This window comes from Oryza glaberrima, chromosome 5 (assembly GCF_000147395.1).
Source record: "Oryza glaberrima chromosome 5, OglaRS2, whole genome shotgun sequence".
Taxonomy (NCBI): domain Eukaryota; kingdom Viridiplantae; phylum Streptophyta; class Magnoliopsida; order Poales; family Poaceae; genus Oryza; species Oryza glaberrima.
This window is the reverse complement of record NC_068330.1, coordinates 16750491-16773368: the sequence shown is the minus strand read 5'-3', so window position 1 is coordinate 16773368 and position 22878 is coordinate 16750491. Positions and strand designations below refer to the sequence as shown.

General features: G+C 45.0%; 3 protein-coding genes across 5 annotated transcripts; all 3 read left to right on the top strand.

Annotated features, from left to right (window-relative positions):
* The first annotated feature begins 130 nt into the window (after window positions 1–130).
* On the top strand, window positions 131–7560 carry LOC127773626 (preprotein translocase subunit SCY2, chloroplastic). Of its 3 annotated transcripts, none has more exons than XM_052299761.1 (13): window positions 131–691; window positions 827–915; window positions 1142–1221; window positions 1334–1423; window positions 1536–1627; window positions 1952–2035; window positions 3275–3416; window positions 3844–3963; window positions 4035–4164; window positions 4875–4998; window positions 5101–5207; window positions 6440–6574; window positions 6734–7560. In XM_052299761.1, exons 1-12 carry the CDS (start codon window positions 211–213, stop codon window positions 6527–6529), a joined length of 1629 nt encoding a protein of 542 aa, XP_052155721.1. In that variant the 5' UTR covers window positions 131–210; the 3' UTR covers window positions 6530–6574; window positions 6734–7560. The 3 variants fall into 3 exon arrangements, with proteins under 3 accessions (XP_052155721.1, XP_052155720.1, XP_052155719.1); XM_052299760.1 differs by having other exon boundaries at window positions 6647–7559; XM_052299759.1 differs by having other exon boundaries at window positions 6644–7557.
* A 441-nt stretch (window positions 7561–8001) lies between these two features.
* Window positions 8002–12702, top strand: LOC127774756 (probable E3 ubiquitin-protein ligase LUL4). Its single transcript, XM_052301050.1, has 4 exons — window positions 8002–8809; window positions 9870–10359; window positions 10470–10597; window positions 12402–12702. Exons 1-3 carry the CDS (start codon window positions 8334–8336, stop codon window positions 10581–10583), a joined length of 1080 nt encoding a protein of 359 aa, XP_052157010.1. The 5' UTR covers window positions 8002–8333; the 3' UTR covers window positions 10584–10597; window positions 12402–12702.
* Window positions 12703–17775: 5073 nt separating this feature from the next.
* LOC127774418 (uncharacterized) lies at window positions 17776–21296 on the top strand. Its single transcript, XM_052300660.1, has 2 exons — window positions 17776–18076; window positions 20555–21296. The coding sequence occupies exons 1-2, from the start codon at window positions 17939–17941 to the stop codon at window positions 20858–20860; spliced, it is 444 nt and encodes a 147-aa protein (XP_052156620.1). The 5' UTR covers window positions 17776–17938; the 3' UTR covers window positions 20861–21296.
* The last annotated feature ends 1582 nt before the right edge of the window (window positions 21297–22878 follow it).

The following is a 22878-nucleotide window of genomic DNA, read 5'->3' as shown; positions in this document are numbered from 1 at the left end:
ACGGACTCACGGAGTCACGTGCTGCGCACGCGAGCATGACGATTCGGCACGAGGCCCACTGGGCCGTGCCAGGCCGGCCCGGGCCGGTGGCACACGGGCCCGCGAGAGAAACCACACCGACGTGAAGGCGTAGCACCGCCGGATTTTGCAATCCCATCGGCCGGCAGAGCGCGACGGCGGCAGCTCGGCCACCGCCGCGGCATCGCCGCCATGCCGCACTCACTCTCCCTCCTGCTTGCGCCCAGCCGCGCGCTCTCCCTCTCCTCCCCACCGCTCCGCCTCGCCCCAACGCGCCCACCACTTCGCCTGCACCACGACGGCGGCCACCTCCTCGTGGGCACGACGAGGCGGCAGGCTCCCTCGCCTCGCCGCCGCCGTCTCCATGCCGCCAGGGCTTCCGCGCTGTCCGCCGCCGCGGCGTCCCCCGTAGGGCCTGCGGGCGAGGGTGGCGAGGTGGGGGGCAGGGCGAGGAAGGCGGCGGGGTACCGGAACAGGTTCCTGGACCTGGCGCGGCTGGGGGCCGTGGCGGAGAGCGCGGCGGAGGCGCTCTTCCGCAGCGAGATTCGCCGGCGGCTGGCCGTCACGGCCGTGCTCATCCTGCTCAGCCGCGTCGGCTACTTCGTCCCGCTTCCCGGGTTCGACCGACGGCTCATCCCCGATTCCTACCTCAGCTTTGCGCCCCTTCCTGCAGGTCTCTTCCCTTTACAGTCCTCCGAGAATATTAGTTCGTGCTAGCTGTAGTGTATGAAAGTGCGCGGTCGTTTGATCATTTTGATGGCCTTCGTGAACTGTTTGAAGAATGTGCGGTGCTCTTTCGGTTGTGCAGATGACCTCGGTGATTTTTCATCCGAATTGAAGCTGTCATTTTTCCAGCTCGGAATCAGTCATCAGATTTCAGCATCTATTGTCATGCAGGTTCTATTTTATCCCTTGTTTGGTCCTGCTCTTTTGTTTTCCAATGGCAACGTATGTCTCAAGTAGCAGCAATCCGCTCAATAACCTGTTGCAAACTGAGCCTTAGTTCTTTTATTCTAGAGTGTGTTCGTTTTTGCTCTTTAAGAGCGTTTTGCATCAGTTGCTTCTAACGTCGTACTAAAGCTTTTCTCAGTATTTGGTGATAGTAACAAATTGTGATTTTTAGGTTCTCTGTCATGTTCTTCCATCACTTGAAAAACTACGAAAGGAAGGGTTAGATGGACATGAGAAGATCAAAGGCTATATGTGAGTCGAGTTCTCTTTCTTGAACTGAATTATTTGAAAAGGGGATCTTTTATTTTCTTTCTCAACATTCATCTACTTTTAAATTTTAAGTCTGGTTATTTTGATGTTCTAGTTGGTGGCTGTCGCTGGGTTTTGCACTTGTGGCGGCTTTTACAGTGTCATGCTACTCACTGCAATATTCTATATATGCTGCAAGTTACAGGTGACAGTATGTTAGCTCTATATGGAGAAAAAGCTTTACTAATAATAATTTGTTTGGACTGGAAGGATGCTCATCAGTATTTCTTTACCTATACCTTTTTTTAATCTTTCAGAGTTAAGCATGTAATGATAACAAGCCTTTTCCTTGTTCTTGGTGCAATGACAATGACATGGATCTGTGACACTATATCGGAATCTGGATTTGGTAATACTCTATATCATGTATATCGGAATCTTGGATTTGGTATTCTAGCATCATCTCTGCATGCTTTGATTATACTGTGTTAAAGCTGTATTCAATATGGCATATTATGCCATATCCAAACTTTAAGACTAAACTCAGCTGTTGGACATGAAAACATGCATGCTGGCATGATTTCTTTACCATATATCTCTATGATTGCGATTCACGTAAATGATCTTGTAAAGTAAAAGCATAAAATGATGGTTGTTATCCATTTAGTGCATATTTTCTTGTACTTGGTTGGAACTTTTGTTCTTATATTTTCTTCTATGCCTTTGCATCCAGGACATGGCTCTTCCTTGATTATCTGTGTGGGAATATTGACTGGTTATACAGACACACTCCACAAGATGTTAACTCAATTTTCAGGTAATCTTTCACGACACTAATTGCAACTTTTCAACTGCTAAGTTTTACTCCTTTGAGTTGGATGCGACCAGTAAATTCTAATGATAATGATGTGTATGTACTGAATTTATTATCCTTGCATCTTCTTATATCTCTTTGCGGAAGTTTTGTGGTAGGTGGAGTATTTCAAGGCACTTTTCCAAACTGCATTGTCATCTATGATGATCTTATACTTTGATTTTTTTTATCTGCCTGTTTGGTGCCTCACATTGTGTTGCCAACCAAAACTCATTGTTGGATTGTAACTCCTTTAAAGGATTGAATTTCATTACAGCTTGGCATAACTGTTGCTCAAATAAATAAGAAGCAACATGGTCTGAGTAGAATGGATAATTCCATTATGCCACTCAAATTTTGCCAAACCAGGGATGTGCTGTTATCATACAAGTACAATACTTTACCCTTTTATTTCATTGCAGACAAAATTCCATCAGTCAAATCATTCCCAGGATGTGCAAAGACCATTTTACCCCTTCTCTATCAGTTTCCTCTGTTTTCTATTGCACTTTTCCATAGCTGACTGGAGAGAACGACCTCATCTATCCTCCAATGACCAATGGCTAGTTTAGAGATATGTTAGTCATTATTCAGAGAAATTAAAAAATGAGAGCAAAGGGGTAAAATTTGATCAACAAGGGTAGAAAAGGGTAATGTTTTGATACAGTACAGTCATATCTGGAATCGGTTTTCAATGGGATATCTAGGCTCAGACATATTGTTAATGATATATATGGAATTATCCCTTTTCATCTTCTATTAAATCATTACAGGATGGTGAAATCTTATTTTGCACTTAAAAATCTTGGATGGTTGTGTCTGTTATAACCTCGTCAGTAGTGTTATCTTAGCTGATCTACCTGAGCTCCATTTCTCTAGCTGAGCATAACATAATATGCATCGTGCAATGTTAAGGTTTGTTTGCACGATCATTTGGGCACTAGCCAGTTCATGAAGATATAATGTTGACATTTTTGTCAGTAACGTGTATATACGAACTAGAATTTTAAGTCTTAAAACACTTCACCAGTTTCTACAATACAATAACTTGTTTACCAAGATGGATCAGATAAACATTTGGAGAAAAGAGACCGAAAATGTAACTCCTAATTTCTTTCGGTCATATACAGTATGTACACAGACAGCTGATATGCTGAGACTTCTAGTGTTATTTTCTTTTATTTGATATGCCTTTCGAAACAGGAAATTGGTACAGCTGTTGGCCCTACATCTTGGGGATAGCTGGGACTTTTATTTTGGTTACCATGGGAGCAGTACTGGTGACTGAAGGGTGTAGGAAGATAAAGCTTCAGTACTATGGATTTAAATTGGCTTCTGGTGCAAGGTAATGATAAAATCAACTCTACACTCATTTTTATTATCATGTACTTTTGAATGCTATTTTTGCATGGAGCACATAAGAACATTATCCACACAAGCTGCACATAAGAACCTTTCATGTTGCCCAAATGCCCAAACAGAATATACTTTATCACATTAACTGCAAACCTTTTGTTTGAAACATCTATTTATGTTATTTGAAAACTCCAGTTTGTTATATTCTGCTTAAGTTCTAATTTCTAAACAATTTAACAGCACCCTTCTACCGGTATTTTTAGCTGCAGCCTGGCATGGTTATATGGCTCAATGATATGGTTGGATGTGGATTGACCTAGCAAAGGCTACTCCATCATCACCTATTTGTGCTAATACTACGCTTTATGGTTTTCTCAATCCTTTTACTTATCTTATATTTGATCATTCTTTTGTAGGAGTGAGAGCTCCCCAGTTACAGAGGTAGAGCCATATATCCCTTTTAACATAAATCCAACTGGGATGCAGCCTTTGCTTACCACCTCATACTTATTAGCTTTTCCAAGCATTATGGCCAGGTAATTCATTGTGTTTATTTTTTGGGTATGTTTTGGTTAAAATTTCCATTCTGATTTTGGAATTTCTCCAGCATTTTTGGTACGCAATTTTGGGAAAGTTTGAAGGAAACGTTGAATCCAAAGACTTCAGTTGGTGGTGGTCCATGGGTTTATTATTTGACATATGCATTTCTTGTCTTCGTCTTCAATATTTTTGACATTGTAAGTTACTTTCTCATCTTAATAACTGTCTAACTATTTTATTTTTCAGGATACAGTCATTATACCAATATTCCTTCTATTATCTTGTGGTGATGTTCTCTTATAGTTGCTCGTGACCTTGTTTTGGTGCCTGCGGAACCTGGCCGACCCCCTTAGAGAATGCATTGTTTAAAAAATTCCATAATGAATTGTGGATGTAGCACACAGAGTCCTTTAAACCTACAAAAAAAAATTCAAATTGTCTAGATGTTGAGATACAGAAAGGACAAGCATACATCACGGTATTGTTCACCATGAAGTAGCAGTAGCAGTAAGACTTTTCCTTTTGTATCTTGACATGTAGGAAAAAACTTGAGTTTTATATTTTTCTTTACACAGAGCTACTCATGCTACATCCATGAATCATTTTGGAATTTTTTAATCATCGCTTATGTTGATTCATCAGATTTTTTTATGGGGGACAACGAATCCCCTGGGGACCAACAACTATGCATAATCTAACTGTTGAACCTAGTATCACATACAAAACTTTTCTTAACAATGCTCTTGTAGATCTTCAAAAACATGACAGATATTTGTGATGTAATTTTGATATCAGAACTCATGTTCTCAACATTTTCAGGAAGATAATATTCTTTTATTTTCTTTTCATGATTTTATTTGCACATGCCTTATCAAATATAGCTTAATCTACACATTATTCACTGCAGGCAAACTTGCCAAAAGAGATATCTGACTACCTGAATAAAATGAGTGCTAGAGTACCGAAGATAAAGCCTGGAAGAGCAACAGTAGAGTATCTTACAAAAATACAAACATCTACACGTTTCTGGGGTAGGTGGCCTTCACGAGAACTTGTAGCATGGCCAAACTTTCCTCTGTTTTGCTTTATGTTTTTTCTTATTTTTAAAAAGTGTTTCTTTCCTTGAATTCCAGGGGGTATATTGCTGAGCTTGTTGGCGACTTCCTCTTTATTACTTGACCGATATCTCAGGCAGATAAATGAGGGATTTTCTATAGGTTTCACGTCGGTATTGATTATTGTGAGTGCATCTCAATTATATTCTTCATTATCATTTGTCACCATGAAGAAGATTGATGTTGAATTGCATTTTCAATCATATTCTTAGTTAACTATTTGCCACTTTTAAGATGTGGCAATTAAGGATTTGCCACTCGCAGTCTATGACATCTGGGTCCAGTGGCAAATCCTTAAGTGTCACTTGTAATAATGGCAAATAGTTAATTATCTCTTTTCATGGTGCTATTTTTTCCAAGTATTGGCCTTTTTACATGTGTTTTCTCTGAATATCTTCTAGGTGCCTGAATCTGAAATTCTAAATGAACTTAAACTTGGTCAAGTGACTAGGGATTTTAGCTGATTATGCACACTTCCAATGTTGACCTTCTGTATTTTGTTTTTTCAATGTTTCTGCCTTTTGATCTTCTTAAAAATATTGATAAAATCCAAATGGTGTATTAGATGATTTAGGGCTTAAGGCCTTTCGCTCTGTCAAGTTAAGCCCTCCTAGCTGTCCCCACAATGCATTCCTGCTCCCCACAGGCCCACACCCATAAAAAATGCCATTAGAATCTCTGTTTGATGTACTATTTGTTGTACTTATGGAGGAAGGCTGGGTGATTTTGACCTTTGAGAGATGAATATTATGTAATTAAATATTATGTTTATGCAGTTTAGCACATTATTGCAAGTTGTTCCATAATGCAGAGCCCACTGCTATGCATAATTTATAAATCTAGGAAATATATTTAGAAAGTAAAAGCACACGATTTTTTTATTGAAAAGAACAAAACAACTGAAGATTTTGTTTCCTTAAAATCTTAAATGAAAAGCTTGAGCCTATGCAGTATAGGAATCATTTCCAGCCGTAATCATATTAGCAGTGAACTTGGCAAATGTGCTAGTTCTTTGCCACTAAATAATTAATATGCTTACCTGCCTATAGATAGTTACCGTACCGATGTGTTCTTCCATCCACAATTTCATTTTACATGGATAGCTCAAAGTTTGTGTTCATTTCCCTCTACGTTGCATTTTCTTTTTATTATTTTTGTTTAAAAACAAAAATGCATATCAACTATAAAGAATTCTATTAGTGTGCTGCTTATTTTCTGCTGCTGCATTAGGTGTTCTAGCCCTTTTCTACCTTCATTTACTTATGGACATTAAATATTTTTTTTCTTTGATCAAATGGGACATGTGCGTGATGAACATGTGTTTGGATAATGAAACTATATGAAAATGATTGTTCAGGTGGGCTCAATCATCGAGCTGAGAAGGTCTTATCAAGCATACAATGTGATGCCAGCACTAAGCAAAGTTCTAAGGAGATATGGTGCCTGAGGTTATGTACGCCACATATTTGGTTATGATGGTATCATCCACAAGGTACTTCTTCCTTTGCTGCTAGTCTTTGTTAATATGAAGCTAAGCCTGCCTTTTTCCCCTTTGTTTTAGAAGAAGAGGGCCATTTCAAAAAAACTTCAGAGTTTACAGGCTTACAGCCGACTAGATGCTGTGACCTTGATTATTGTCAACAACTTGCAGTACGGTGCAGTAAGAAGAGTTCTATAACCCAGACCAATATTGTGCTTGGGTTGGGATGAGATTAGTATAGTTTGATATCAATCTTCTGTGGCATAAACTGGAACTGAAGAACCAAGGAGGATATTTTGTTACTCATGGCACAGCAACTATGAAGAGCGTGACCTACGAGGAGCTGTGTAATTGTGTTGTCTTTGGCCACTTCTGGAATGGTTGACGGCTTGATGCAATGCGAACGAAAATTTGGATCCAATCTCACCCAGCTGTATAACTTTCTGAAGATCAGATTGCCAAATTGCTGGCTAGCTGCATCACGCTTAGTAAATGGTGCGGTCAGAAGTCAGAACCTGAAGTCTGCAAAATTGCTGGTTTTGGGTTGATTGTTGGAACGTTCTACATCAGAGGCTGGCGGGTTGACCATCTGGACTTATCCGTGTAGCACAATGAAGATCAGCTGTCGTGCGTTTGCTGACCAGTAGTATCTCTCTGTAGGCTTATGTTTTTGTAAATATATGGCTTATTAACAGTAGAACTTCCACTCCTGTCCTGACTTCTCAAAGGCTGTTCTGTTCACTTTTCCAAAAAGCAGCTTCATATTTACAAAAGATAAAGAAGCACATTTTTCTTTTATTGACAAAGATATAGCTGAGCTGCATGCTGAAGAAACAGACGTATCATACAGGTCGAGCCTCCAATGTGACATTATTGCGCTCAATGGCGCGTTGTACCATTATCTACTACAGTACATCAGTACTAATGTCTTTCAACATTGAGTCTCAAACAGAAAACCTATTCACAATCACAGAATCACATCATAACATTATTGTGCTCAATGGCCCGTTGTGCCATTATCCTAAGTGACCCACATATTCAGGTAGAGGATTAGATGCAGGAGTAGTTAGGCATTTAGCTAATCTACTCCCTCCGTCCCTAATACAAAAGATTTTGATATTTTGCTTGCACTGTTCGACTATTCGTCTTATTAAAAAAAATAAGAATTATTTTTTTTTATTTACTTTATTATCTAAAGTATTTTAAGCATAACTTTTCGGCTTTTATATTTGCACATTTTTTAATAAGATAAGTGGTTAAACAGTGCAAATAAAATCTTTTATATTATAGGACGGAGCGAGCAGTACAGTACGATGGAGTATTCTTTAACTCCATCATCACACTTTGGCCACCGGTCAATAACGACGAGCCGACGACAGTCAGGCACCAAAAAGAAAAAGGAGAAAGAAAAAAAAAAGAAAAAGCTCCATCTCTCTCCTTCCATCCACAGTCCGCGCCACCACCACGGCACGGCGACATCACCACCCACCTCACCTGCCGCTCCCGAGCGCGATCGCTCGTCGCGATCTCCGGAGAGAGGAGAGAAAAATTCGGAACGGCCCCCCCGACACACGCGAAACCGCCGCACCCCGCGCGAGTCAATCCTCCGTGTGGCCGAGTCCTCTTCCACCCCTCCCCTCGCGTCAACACCACCGCGCGCACGCGCTGCTCCTGCTCCCCCCACAACGCGACGCGCCTAAGCAAACCTCATCTTCTTCTTCTTCCTCGCTTCCTTCCTCCACCTCCACGCGGCGAATCCACCAGGTGAGCCATGGGTGGCTCGTCCTCCACCAGCCGGCGCCGCCGCGACGAGTACTACGCGGCCCGGCCCCCGCCGCCTCCGCCGCCGCCGCCGCACCACTACTACACCTACCCACCGCCCCCTCCTCCGCCGCCGCACCACCACTACCACCCGCCGCCACCGCCTCCCCCGCCGCACCACCACCACCAGCACCCCTACCGGCCTCCGCCGCCGCCGCACCACGCCACCTCGTCCTCCTCGTACTACTACCACCACCCGCCGCCCCCGCACGCCTACCACGGCCCATGGCACCCCGCGCCGCGCCCGCCGCACCCGGAGCAGCCCGCGCTGACGGGGCCGCCGCCCGAGTTCGTGGAGCACCAGCAGGCGCGGAAGGTGAAGAACGACGTCAACCTGCACAAGGACACCATCCGGCTCGTGCCCGACGTCACGGACCCCGACCGACGCCTCGTCGCCTTCACCTTCGACGCCGTGACCGACGGCAGGTGAGGCCGGGATCGTGGATTGGGGGTGGGGGGGGGGGGGGGGGTCTTGAGCTCTGAAACAGCGATCGTGTCTCAAATTTCTTGGGAGTTGTTTTGAATTGTGTACCTAATTCTAGCTGAGAATTGAACTGTAGGATTTAGTTTATTTGAGACCCAAAAAAAAAAAGAGCAAATTCTTCCAGAGATTTTCAAAGCTAAAGCTGGAGCTGATGAGCTATGCGAAGTTGGAAATCTCTTTTGATATATCAAATTCTAGATACCAAGCATCTTCCTGCTCTTTACTGTTGAGGCATTGTAAATGGGAACCGGTCCTTCACTTTAATAATAAATATGAATCAGAGGAATAAGGATAAGAAGAGGAAACCTCAAGTAGTGTAATCCTAACCTGAAGCAAACCCCTAAAATCATTTAAAATTTAACAACCATAGTGAGAAGTTAGCTGCTCTATCATTATGTATGTCTGAAATATGCATCAGTTGCAGACTTAGCATTAGGTGTTCAACCTCGGTACCTATGTAATATTTTATTCAGGTTATTTTAACATTTCCATTTTGTACTACTGCACCACGTGGAGCATTTTACTGGAGTCTCAATTAAGCTTAAACTAGTTATTCCCTCCGTCCCAAACTATAAGTATTTTTGGACTATGACACGGTCTCCGATATGCTATTTTAATCAACAATATCTATAAAAGTAATATGTTTTAAATAAAATGAGTTGCATATTATGATAGTTTGTTTAATGATAAATTTAGTAACACCAATTTTATATGATTGATCTTTTTTATATTTTTGCTATTAATAGTCAAAGTTTAAATTGTTTGACTTGTCACTATGCTAAAAATGCTTATATTTTGGGATGGAGAGAGTATATAAAATTCATTTTCTAGGAAAGTTTTTGGACTGTTTTATGCTTATATTTTGGGATGGAGAGAGTATATAAAATTCATTTTCTAGGAAAGTTTTTGGACTGTTTTGATATCTGACCAAATCGTTTAGTCATTTTCCATCTATAGTTATTGTTTGGAGACCATAGTTAAACTTGCTCTTGTCCTTTGCAGCATAACTATTTATTACTTTGGCAAGGAAGGAAAAAACTGTACTTTCTCTTCAGTATATCCAGAATTACAAACACCTACAAAGATACCTTTCCAGAAAGGATTGGCTCAAAAGTTTGTCCAGACCTCTGGATCTGGTGTTGATTTGGGATTCTTTTCTCTGGATGAGCTTTCAAATCCTTCTGGAGAAGTATTCCCACTGGTAGTTTATGCAGAAGCTTGTCCACCTCCAGAGGAAAGTCACCAGCCTAACTCCACTAGGGCACAAATTACTCTTGCTGTTATAGAGAAGCATCACAATGACCTTCGAGTTAAAGTTGTCAAGCAAATGTTGTGGAGTGATGGCGAGAAGTATGAGCTACAAGAAATTTATGGGATTGTCAACTCGACTGAAGCTGATGTTCCCAACACAGATGATAGTGATATGGGGAAAGAATGTGTCATCTGCTTGACAGAGCCAAGGGACACAGCTGTTTTTCCATGTAGGCATTTGGTAAGTACCTGATTCACCATAGTCTATAGCCTACATCTGTAGTTTTGCTTTTGCCAGATCTAACTTACATGCCTTAAATTGGCTGATCTGATTGGTCCTGTGTTGCCCAGTGCATGTGCAGTGAATGTGCAAAAACTCTAAGGTTTCAGACAGATAAATGCCCCATATGCAGACAACCTGTTGAGAAATTAATGGAGATCAAAGTTAGAAGTCCCGAGCCATAAAGACACCTTCGCTGGTATGGTTTTTGCTTCATTTTATAATTTGTTGTATATAATCCTTTAAAATAGCATCTTCCTTCAAAGTTGATGTCTTTGTAGCAAGAAACTGTTGATTTCATCATTGCACACTTGAACTCTATGTGTTAATTTTTGTGGGCATAGAGAGAAAAGTGGTTTCTGTGAAACCATCCTTTGCTTTCATTGAGCTAATTGTAAAATTGTACATACCTTTTTGTGGTGTCAACTGCCAAACTTTTAGTTTTCTTGACTTCATATGCTAGATTTGTGCTGTCCTTTTATATTTCACACTCACTAATTCCGAGCTCTGCCTTCTACATTTACTTGAATCTCGATTATTGCGATTGGTGTTCCAATCCAGTCTATCTGGAAGCATAGCCTGCTAACTCTTGAGGACAAACAGAAAGAACAAAGCGTACCTACAAGTTTCACCGTAGCCAAGTTACCACGTACTGATTCTTTTACCTGGGCATAAATCATGGAGTCATGGTAGGTGGTACACACATAGGATGGAAGGAAAACTGGCTTAGTGTGACCAAAGTAGAATTGCTAGTTTGATATTCCACTTGGGATCAGCTCCCCTGCTGACATTAGTGGGGAGAAAGTTGTCTGAAGCTCACTAGCAGGCTTAAACCCAGCTGATATGCTTTATGTATCTTTTGTTAGACCTGATGCATTACACATTTTTTTGAACTTCAAAAGTCTTCACCATCTAGCAGATCTGGGTGTTGTGAATTTCTGATTGATGAAAGCAGTAATACTCAACATATAAATGGGAATGAATCAGGTGTAGCATTTTACATGTTTATTCACTCCATTAAAATGCTGATATGTCATATGTCCTAAGATGAGGATTTAACAACGAATTTTATTCCCAAGTGGTAACAAGTGCTTGTAAGATACAAACCATTCAAAAGGCGTTTAACTAGGACCATGGTTCTGTACAATGCTTGTTTAAACTTGGCTATCTTGGGAACTGAGCCTAGCTCAGTTGGTCGAGGTCGTGGATGTATGCCTAGACCACCCAGGTCCAAATCCTTGTTGAGGCGAATTTGGGTGCCTAACTGCCTATTTGTTCTTAATTAAGAAAACCAGATAGTTGCTCCTGGGTTGGTTGAGTTTTAAACTAGGCTGTCTTGTTCTTTCATAAGGTTCTTCATGCCTTTTTGTTGCCTACATGTTTATGCACTGAAAAATGATGATCTCTGTTTCCTTGATTTATAGTTCTTATTGGTTCATCCATTGGTATGATCTGAAATATAGTGGACTAGTGAATCTTTCAGTCTTTCAGACAGTCAGTTACTAATTACCATACTGGCGCCCTAGTTAGAGTCAAGGGTATTCAGATGTATACCCAAGATTTTTGACAAAAAAGGATAGGTATATGTAGTATGTGATACGTATGTGTATGAAAAAAACAAAAAAGAGGCCATATTCAACCCAAGAAGCAAATAAGTGCCTGGATCCCTCCTCCCTCCTCTAATGGTCCAATTCACACAAGTCTGCTCAATTTGGCAATTCACACAACACCATATGCAGCTATCTAAAAAAAAAAACCCTTTATATTTTGATTTTGAATACATATACACATCTCAAAGGGAAGCAACTTATTAATGAATATAAATAGTTCGGTACAATCAAAGTATAACATCTTCCATATTTCACCAGTTTGGCGCATCCAATACTCTCAAGTACTACCTGGAATTCCAAAACTTTTACTAGCTCACATAATGCAGAAGTTGAATGATTTGCACATTGCAGAATTTTTTGGGTACCAATTGTTGTTTATGTTTTGCTTGCCAGTATGCTGCCCGTGTTGCGGATCCTCAAATAATGAGCTGGAATGGTGTATGAGAAGCTTCGATCTGGTCGTGATGCTTCTTTTTTGTTTCTGGCGAACTGCTGAAGGTGCCTTTGGAAATTTTGGCAAGTTTTTCCGGTATACAGAACATGTAAATGGTACGGGGCATGTCCATTAACCACGATGTACAGTTCTCTAAGCTACGACTCTGAATTTGGGCATGCACATGTGTAAGAATTGTGTCAATGTATGTTCGCCATCCTGGATACGCTCTTCCATTATGTTTTTTTGATGAAAAGCTCTTCCCTTGTGTGCGGTCTGGAACAAAACATTCACGTATTCGCGTTATGCGTCTTCTCGTACTGTCCTATCGTACATCGCACACCTGTTATTTCCATTCAATTCAGAGAAGTCCCATGAGTAAATTATTTCGGGTCTTATTTGGGGCACTCCGTTTATGATCATAGCCACAATAACATCATAAATGTGAGCATATCATTCGTTGCTAGCTGCTCCAATGGCACGAATAAACATTATTTTTTGACATTATGTACCATGAGCAGATATTTCTGGTGGGGGTATGGTAGTGTGGGAGAAAATATATTGGAAATCACAACAGAAGAGTTAGTTTTGACTTCACGGCGTTGTCTTCATTTAGTTCCATTCCTTGCATTGCTTGGTGATTTGGCTTTCTGTATAAAAGATGTTTTCTGATGTATACTTATTTTAAGTTTCGGTATAAAAGATGTTTTATGATGTATAGTAATTATAAGCAACATTATCAGTTGATCTGTTCGACCATACTCCAGTATTATTTAGATCGTATTCTTGCTTCTTGAAAACGTCCTCAGAACATCTCCTGACTGACTCACTCCCTCCATGCCCCACTTCGGTGACTGAATGGAGCGCGCTGGTGTCTGCCACCCTGTTTCTCGCCAATGCCTCAACCAAAGCAACGTATGATAGCAATATAGCATAATCAATCAACTAATCTCAAGCCGGCCGTTTTGCCGGATTTGGATTGGACCAAGTGGCAGGGTTGGATACGAAGATAAACTGGAGCTATATACTCCCTCCGTTTTACAATGTAAAACTTTCTAGAATTGCCCACATTCATCTAGATTCATTAGCATTTATATGAATGTGGACAATGCTAAAAAGTCTTATATGGTGAAACGGAGGACGTATGAGGTAAAAAAAAATGACGAGTGAGGTGATAAAAATGAAACATCGAGAGACTTCCCGTGGCCGCAGCTTCCACCTGATCATTAGAACCGTTCCATGTCTGTGTAACTGAAACCCCATGTCGTAACTTGATTACTTGTTTCCATGTATTAACATAACGTATCATAGCTATTAAGCTAGCTTATATGAGCTGCTCATTGAAAATTTAACTTATATGCACAATTGTTAAAGAACATCGAATAAAAAATTATATATGATAATAGTAATTTTTTTCAATGTTGGGGGCATGAAATTTTTTTTAGAAAGGGCATGAAAATAACTGTATGCTGTGATTGTAATAGTTAAGTGCACGCGTTATACTCCCTCCGTATTTTAATGTATGACGCCATTGACTTTTCGACCAATGTTTAACCATTCTTTTATTCAAAATTTTTATACAAATATGAAAATATTTATGTCATGCTTAAAGAACATTTGATGACAAATCAAGTCATAATAAAATAAATGATAATTACATAAATTTTTTGAATAAGACGAATGGTCAAACGTTGAACGTCAACGGCGTTATATATTAAAATATGGAGGTAGTATGTCCCAAGAAGAGACCGGATTTATTTATGTTGTGAAAAAAGAGAAGAAAACCATGAACACATGTCTAGCTAATGGATGATAAATGAAACCAAGTTCGTGATAATTATTCAAGAACACAAACAAACGAATTAAAATTATTTTCTTAAAAATTAGGTATTGAGAAATTGATATTTTGAACTATCGTAAATCACATGTAAATATAATATACCATTAAAAATACTCCTTGCTTTCACAAAATACATTATTGGCTTTAATTAAGGTGCTAATTTTGACGAACTGTACTTTTAATAATCAAATTTTATAACATTAGAGAATCATTGACTCTGATATGATTCGATAAAATTTCAACATTAAGATTACGCACGGGCTATGAAAATAACGCGTCAACGAGCGTGCTTATTTTATAGTCTCAAATAACCTGAAACCAAGTCTCAGTAGGATCGATTTCAGCGCTCTTAATTTTGCATATCAACGATGGACAATGCCACCGTCGCCTAAAGCTGGGAAATCCCACCGGCCACCGCCTCTTTCTGACGAGAAATTGGCTATTCTGCCACTGCCAAGAGTGGGTTTCGCCACAATGCCATTCCGCGGAATGGCGTCGTTAAAATGCCACTGTCAAGACTGGGTTTACATTTGTTTTGCCATTTGAGCCATTTCATTCCATTTCCACCTGATTTCCCACCCGGGCTACCCAAAATACCCTTCGGTCTGCCACCAATGGTGACGCCGAGCTCACCGTGGCGGAGGCCAAGGAGACTGGCCTCGTCGCCGGCGCCTGCAACATGGCCATCGGCAAGTACTTCCGCTTCCGCTCCGCCGCGCCGGCCAGGCGGCCTTCCTACTCCTCCCTGCCGTCTCCCCCACCATCCCACCTACCTGCGCCTCCTCTTCTCCTGCTTCCTCTGCCGCTTCCCTGTCCGATGGCGAGGGTGACGGCGGCGTCGCGGGGCCAGGGGGAGGCGGCGGCGCAGCTGGTAGGAGAGGAGTCGGCACGGTGGGGGAGGCGTTGGTGGTGGGGGCTGGTAGGCGGCCAACCGCTGCCAGCAGAGCTGGCCATGGCCGCCACATCCACGGCCTTCCTCCTCTTCCCGGTCGTCTCCCCTACCGCCCCACCCACCCGCGCCTCCTCTTCTCCTGCTCCCCCTGCTGCTCGGGTCCTCGCCACCATGTACGCCTCGCGGCCTCCCGGTCCGATGGCGAGGGCGACGGCGACATCGCTGTGCGTCAGGGGCGGGGGCTGGTATGCGGCGCAGCTGGCGGGGAGAGACGGCGGCGCGGCTGGCTGGGAGAGGCGGCGGCACGGTGGGGAACCAGGGAGGGGCGGCGTGGGGCGCGCCTCCTCGCATAACGCCGCCTATTTTGTTCGCCGGAGAAGGAGAAAAACTGCAGGGGAGAGGGGGGTATTTTGGTCCATTAAAGTGGAAAAAATGGTGAAAATCTTGTGAAATGGCCAATATGGCAAAGCAACGATTTGGCATCAGTTAGAAGTGGATTTTAACAACGCCATTCTGCGGAATGGCATTGTGGCGAAACCCACTCTTGACAGTGGCAGAATGTCCAATTTCTCCTTTCTGCCTGCCTCCGCCGCCTCCTATTGGCTGAGTACCGCTTTACCTACTCCTCCGTCCATCTCGACTTCTCGAGCAATCGGCAGCGACGGCGACAAGGGTGAGTGAAACAACGTCTCCCTCGCCTCACCGCCGCCGCACTGGCAACACCCCGAGACGCTCTTCGCTCTTGCCACTGCGGCACGGCCGACCTCGGGCTTGGGTGTAAACCCCCGCAAACAAAACCACCGCACCGCACGTCGCGCCCGGCGCTCGCGAGGCCGCGAAGCGCGCGCCGTACACAACAAAGCCCGTGCGCGCCGGGGCCCAGCCGAGCCAAGCCGCGGATCCAAATCCAACGGGCCGCGCCCACGGATCAACCGGCCGCTCCGCGCGACAGCCAGCCACACCGTGACACCGCCACGGATCACCACATACACGGAGTACTAGTCCTAGCCCTCGTGCTCCCGTCCAAAACGCGACGTCGCGATCAGCCCGTACCACAGGGCTCCCGTTCTCTCTCTCGAGCGACGAGCGGCTGCTGACGGCTGACCCCAGACGGCGGCGGAGGCGGCCCCCCACCGAGCGGGAGTAGGACGACGTGGAGCGCCCGCGTCCTCTCCCCGCCGCTCTCGCTCTCCCTAGTATATTTCGCCCATCCATCCATCCAATCCCGTCGCCGGGTTTCCGGATAGGAACGGGCGCGCGCAGCCGACCTGGTGGTGGAGGCCCAGCCCACGACGGCAACCAACCGCTGCAGCTGCCCGCTGCCGCCCGTCCTGTGGCTGCTGTGCACAGCCTGCCTACCTGCAACTTGCTCTGCATGCGCCGGTGGTGCACCGCACCAACCCAGTTCAGAGTTCATCATCGCCAGCCAACCCGATGATGATCTAAACACGATTTCCAGGCGTACTTAGCACTGCAGTCTGTGCCGACGGACGGGCGGGCTGGACAGGACTTGACATGCACACATGGTGTTTTGCTGGGAACAAATCAGCGCAAATGCGACAGCCGCTGATGCAGGCAAAAGGGCGTTGGGGGTCCCAGCCTGAAAGGCAGGCAGGCGGTGCGCCCCCACCCTGGCGACCATGTGCATGGGCGCAGCGCAGCTCGGGGGGGTGGGGAGGCGGTGCGGTGCAGTGCAGCGTAATCCGGCCCCAATCGCGGGGGTGTTTTCACGCCATGATGATGGCTTCGGTGGCCGACTCGGCGTCGGAGCAGCCTCATCCTCCTCCTGCGAACAAAGAGGATAAACACTCCATACGCTTTATTGTACCAATATCATCAGGTAATATCGCGCCTAAAATAGCGAAACCCCGGTCGCTTTCTTCGTCACGTTACCGCGGGAATCATCGTGTGGTCACGCCGTCGCATTCGTACAGTGCCTTGTGGCATATGTATATGCAGCGTGGTAGTAAAAGGTTTGTGCAGTGTGGTAATAAAACGGGTAGTAGTAGTAGTACTAGGGCCCCGGTTTGTTCTGTAAAGCAGCATGGTGTATGGTGTACGCTCAAGTTTGTAACAAAGGGCTCGCTGTGCCTTGAGATCTTTTGTTTAACCACCACCAAGGCTGGGGACTAATCCTTTTCGAGTAAACAGAAACCAGCTTCGATTCTGATACAATTCGTGAGAGAAAAAAGGACGGCTTTTTGCATCTTCTGATCCGGATCTCCCACGTCAAGATCAGACTATACCTGTGGCTCAAAGCGGTCTAATCCGACAACTCTATCTGTGTCGGACCTTGGTACCGTACCCTTACCCCCTCCCTAATCGCAGAACCCAAATTGCGATAAGCTCTCAGCTCTACTGTACGCGCGCACGTCTCGGACATATCTCGTCGGGGGATTTCTCGTGGATGGGGAAATCCCGGAACTCTGACATGAGGGGCCCACCTGGCGAACTGCTCAGCGCGCTGCACATTCGTGGGGCCCACGACCTTTCCGAGTAGGGATTGGCCAACTGCTCCACGGGGCCCACGGCCAGCCACCCCAACCCCGAACTCTGATGACGCCTGGTGCGAGCTTATTAAAGCGGAACGTCTCCCCCTGAGGCCGCCATAGGCAAAGGCCAAGGCAAACGCTACGCCTCCTCCTCTGCTTCTTCCTCTGCTGCTACTGCTAGTGCTAATCCCTTCTTAGTTCCTGCTGCTCGTGCTCAAACTCAAGCTCCGGTCTCCAACCTCGAGGTCAATCGCAGCAGGAGAGGAGAAAAGGATGGAGGTGGAGATGATGGAGGACGACGTGTTCTTCGCCGAGCTCAGCAAGCGGATATCGCTCCTCATCACGGACGACGACGAGGCGGCCGACTTCGGCGCCGCACGCTTCCCCGCCTCCGCCGCCGCGCCCATCCCGGTGAGCCTCCGTTGTTTTTTCTTGTATTCCTCTTCTGCCGCGTCGTCATCATATCATATCATTCATCAAGCATGCGTGTGCACGCGTGCATGTGAGCTAGCTAGTAGCGTTAGCTCGTTTCGGTTGGGGGCGTTGGGTTCTTCTTGCGGCTTCTCTCGCCTTCTCGCGGCTGTTAGTTTGGTAGTTGCAGCGCCTCCACGCACGTGGTTGCCCTTGCACACAACCAAACCGAACCAAATTGCATAACCAATCTTTAATTATTCTTTTTTTTTCCTTCGAAACACCGATCAAGCCTTTGTTCTTCGCCCCCCAATAGATTGACGAAATTTCAAAAATATGTATATATATATTCAAAGAACAGGAGTGGCCAACTTATGAACAGGTGCTTTTGCTCTTCGCGTAGCTGGCTAAGCGTCAGCTGGTTTCATTAAACTCGGCTTCCTACCGCGCCATGTGCGCAGGTGCTACGTGCTGTTTGCTGTTGCCGTGCTGTGTTGTTGGTTAGGACTTAGCTGCACGGCACACTTTCGCTGGCTGCTAATTATGATCGACGGTATAGCTAGCTACTCCGTAGCTACTATACATGACACCGTTGCACGGTTGCATGTGCATATGCGTGTGCTTTGAGCTACCACTACTGCTCATGAGTCATAAGTGTGCATATGTGCACTTATGAGCTATACACTACGATATTCGTTCGTTCACTTGTGTATGTACGTCAGTGTGAGCCTGTAGTGTAAGTAAGAGGAGTAACAAACACCTTTCGTAGGAAATTGACCATTTACATATTGTGTTGCTGTTGCCAAATTCTCCTTGGGCCCCACAGACGCAAGCAAAGAATCATCATCAGTCGATAAGCCTTGAATCTAAAGTGCCTTTTAGCATTTCGTTTTGGAGGAATCGTACGATATTATGTTTTGTGAAATTCATGTTAAGTTGTCAGCAAACCCTGAGTACTAGGACAGATAGATAGCACGGAAATGGTTGTTTTTTTAGTGGTTATTGTTTTTATATTAAGTGCCATTTCCCAGCGAGATAGAGCACAATGGGCCAACTAAAATCTGCTCTAATCCAAATCGTTAGCCGCTGGAAGGGCCCCATGATGTGCACGGGTGTTATGCAGAACCACAGCCATGTCTCTTTCACTGGCCATTCTTGAACTAGAAACTTGCAAGAAACGTCTTCCCATTGCCCGTGGCTGCAGACGATCCGCGTCGCTACATGTCACATTAGTTAGGTGTTTAATTAACTAGTATAGCGAGTAATAGCTAACTTAACAGCTTATTAATTAGCTCCAAACCTCCAGTTAAGGCCCCACTAATCGCTGCTTAACTAATTGTTATCTTGTCATATCCTCTGCTGCACGGTGCGTAATTGGTAGCTCCAAAAAATCCAGTTAAGCAATGCATAAGCAGATGGTCGGTCGGCACTCTCCTCGCACGCATTGATAGTCAAAAGAATTTTAGTTGTTTTTAGGCCTGCACGCGATGCGACAAGCGCTCGATCGATCGATGTTGCTTGGTGCTCCAAGCTTCTAAGAGCACCCCAATGTTAAATTAAGGTGTTCTCTGTAAAACATGTACATATCATGAATAGACTAGATTAATAGTAAACCATCTCAATAGTATATCTACATGGGTATCTATAGCTCTCTCATGCATTGCTTCGTTTTTCTCTATAGACTATCTATAAGCTAGTAGATAGTTTTGCTCTCTCTCTTCATTTAATATCTTTCAAGTAGGAAAATATGCTGACATAAATCTCTTATAGATAACCATTGTGGGTGCCCTAAGAGCAAGGATAATAGTATAGCTCATTTACTACTATTAGCTCATCTTAAAGCCAACATATATAATAGATTAGCTATAAGGTTGGCTATATTATTCTTCTCTTCTCTCTATCTCTCACTTATGCATTTAATGTATTTGTCTTGGAGTTTGTGATAAGCTAGCTCCTGCATAAGAGCCCACACCTTTGATTTTTCACTCTCTCTTTCCTCTACATAAGTTTATAGTAGGCTTACAACTCATTATTATACTTGCTCTAATCCAATCGACGTTGCTTGCACACGACACCTCATCATGCGACCCGTACTGCATGTCTCTTTTGCTAAAATAATTACTCGTACATTTACATATAACTGCATGCATGATGTTGGTTTAATAATCCCATCTCATGCTCCGTGACAAGATCCCGGGGTGCTCACCAAATCTTTGCATGCACGCAAGTTGCCATGAGCTGCTCCTTCTAGCTAATTGCTGTTGTTGTTGATGTTGTTCCTACAGCTAGCTATTGGCCACTGGATTTTTAGTTTATACAGGAATAAATATAGATAAAGTGTTTTTTTTTTCTTCTTCTTCTCCGCCATGATCGCATCACATCAATCGCATCGACCATATGCATGTGCGCCCCTACATCGCAGCAACGCCTCGACACTAACAGCTAGCCCATTTGGTTGGAATCACACAAAAACAACAGGGATTCTCGCTCGCCCATGTGCCGATGGGCGCGTCGATGGTGGCGCCACCGGCCTACACGTTGTACCACCACGCCGCCAGCTACAACAACGGCGGCGGCATGATCGGCGCCGGCGACAACGCCGCCGTCAGGGCGTGGCAGCAGCAGCAGCAGCAGCTGTGCGGCAGCAAGGGCACCGGCGTGTTCATCCCCCGGTCGTCGCCGGGATCCGTCCACCCCAAGAAGAAGGGCAAGAGCAAGGGCAACGTGCACAAGCCGGTACGGGGCCAAGCGGCGCCGGCGAAGAAACAATCCTCTCAAAAATGAAGAAAAAAAAGAAAGAGAAAAAAAAACAGGCACAACTAACTCCAATTGCAGTGCTGAATTGTCAGTGGAATTAATTAAATTAATTATGTACTATACATATATACATGCGCTAAATAACCAGTTGCTCCCACGGCCAACGTGTGATGGGAGCAACGGGGGCACCACCACGCCACCAGCAAGTTACTGCTAGGGTTGCTGTATGTGTATAATATAGTAAGCTGGTGTCCGTGAAGTGGTGCCATGGTTTTCTTTTTCTTTCTCTCTCTCCTTGGCTTTTAATAATTCAATTAATTATTTATTATTTTTTGTATTTCTTTTCTTTCTATCTCAACACTTTTGTAAGATGGAATATATAGATTGGTGTAGTAGTACTACTGTACTAGTACTAATTATAAGCAATTAAGGAATGGAATGGAGCCGGTGATGATTGGTGATACACTAGTTTTCTCTCCAGAAGGACAACACTGTGGTTGCATGATTGGTCCACGTTGGGTGTCTCGAACCGTGCGCGCCCTGCCAGCAGCCATCCCTTCTCCCCCCGTTGGATCCTTCGCGGCGATGGAATCACGCAGGTCTTGGAACATGCGCGCAGATCTGGAATCTGCCGCTTTGCAGGCCAGTGCTCCTCCCCTGTGTTGGCTGGCTGTATGCATGCATGATGCACGTACTAGTACTACGTGCCACGCCACGGGACAAGGGATCAGGCCGGGGATTCGTGCGGGCGGTTGGATGCAGGCGCAGGCGGCTGCCTGCGCGAGGGGACACGGGCTGACACGCGCCTGCCCATGGGTGGAGTACATGACGCGGGGATCCATGTGGTTTTCGGGCCTGGGGATTGGCGGATCAACCTGCGTGAGGCGGTGCGGTGCCGGCCGGAATTCGGGGGCGGGCGATAGCTGCGGTGGTCAAGGCATGGGGGCCGGGCGCGCGCGTGCAAAGCGGCGCGGGGGCGTCGGGTTGCACGTCAATGTGTGCGATGGACGGCACGGCTTTTGTGTTTGTGCACGGCTTTGTGTTTGTGCGCGTCCGTGCGTGGGAGGGAGTAGCCGTCGTAGCAGACAGGGTCGCCACACGGGGACTGGGTGGCACTAGACATGGGGACAAACTTTCCGGCACGTACTACAGTAGCAGCGCTAGCTTTTCTCTGTACTACTGTACTAGTACGTGTGTAGACATGGGCTTCGATAGGTCGTCATCCTCCTCCGTGCGTGGCAGTGTCCGGACAGTCCCGTGATCAAGAAACAGTGAAATAGGAAGAGTGCCTTGGGAATCATTGTCTAAGAATGAACCTTTTAGATTTGCCTTCTTGTTTCAAATACCTAACAAGTTTTGAAGTATCCTGCCTGAAGTATTGTATTAGTACGAATTACCCTTCAATTAAATATTAGATATTCTACATCATTAATTTTTAATACTGCACGAATTACTTCTCTACCAACTCCGAAATAGTTTTGGTCCTATGTGGCAATTTAGTCAGCAAAAAAGAAATAATGGGTGCTACTTGTCAGTTTTGTATCTTCTCTCGGTTACGACATGTGAGCCCTCCATTTTTTATATAGGAAAAAGTACGAATTACCCCCCGAACTATCGTGGTCGTCTGAATTACCACCCCGAACCACAAAATCGAGCATTTTTCACCCTCAACTATACAAACCGGACAAATTACCCCCCTCGATCTAATCCGCGGTGGTTTTGGTCCACGTGGCGTACGTGTGGCAGTCCAGTCAGCACTCTATTTATAAAAAAATTGTGGGACCCACATGTCATCTCCTCATCCTCTCATCCTCTATCTTCTATCTTTCACTCTTCCTCTCTCTCTCTCAAACTGGAGGACGCGCAGCGGCGTGCGGGGGACGACGTGGGCGGGCGGTGGCGGCGGCGTGCGGGGGAGGACGCGGGCACGCGGCAGCGGCGGGCGGGCGGTGGCAGCGGCGCCGGGGAGGACGCGGCGGCGGGCGGGCGGCGGCGGACGCGGCGGCGGGCGCGGTGGGCCGGGGAGGACGCGGCGGCGGGCGGGC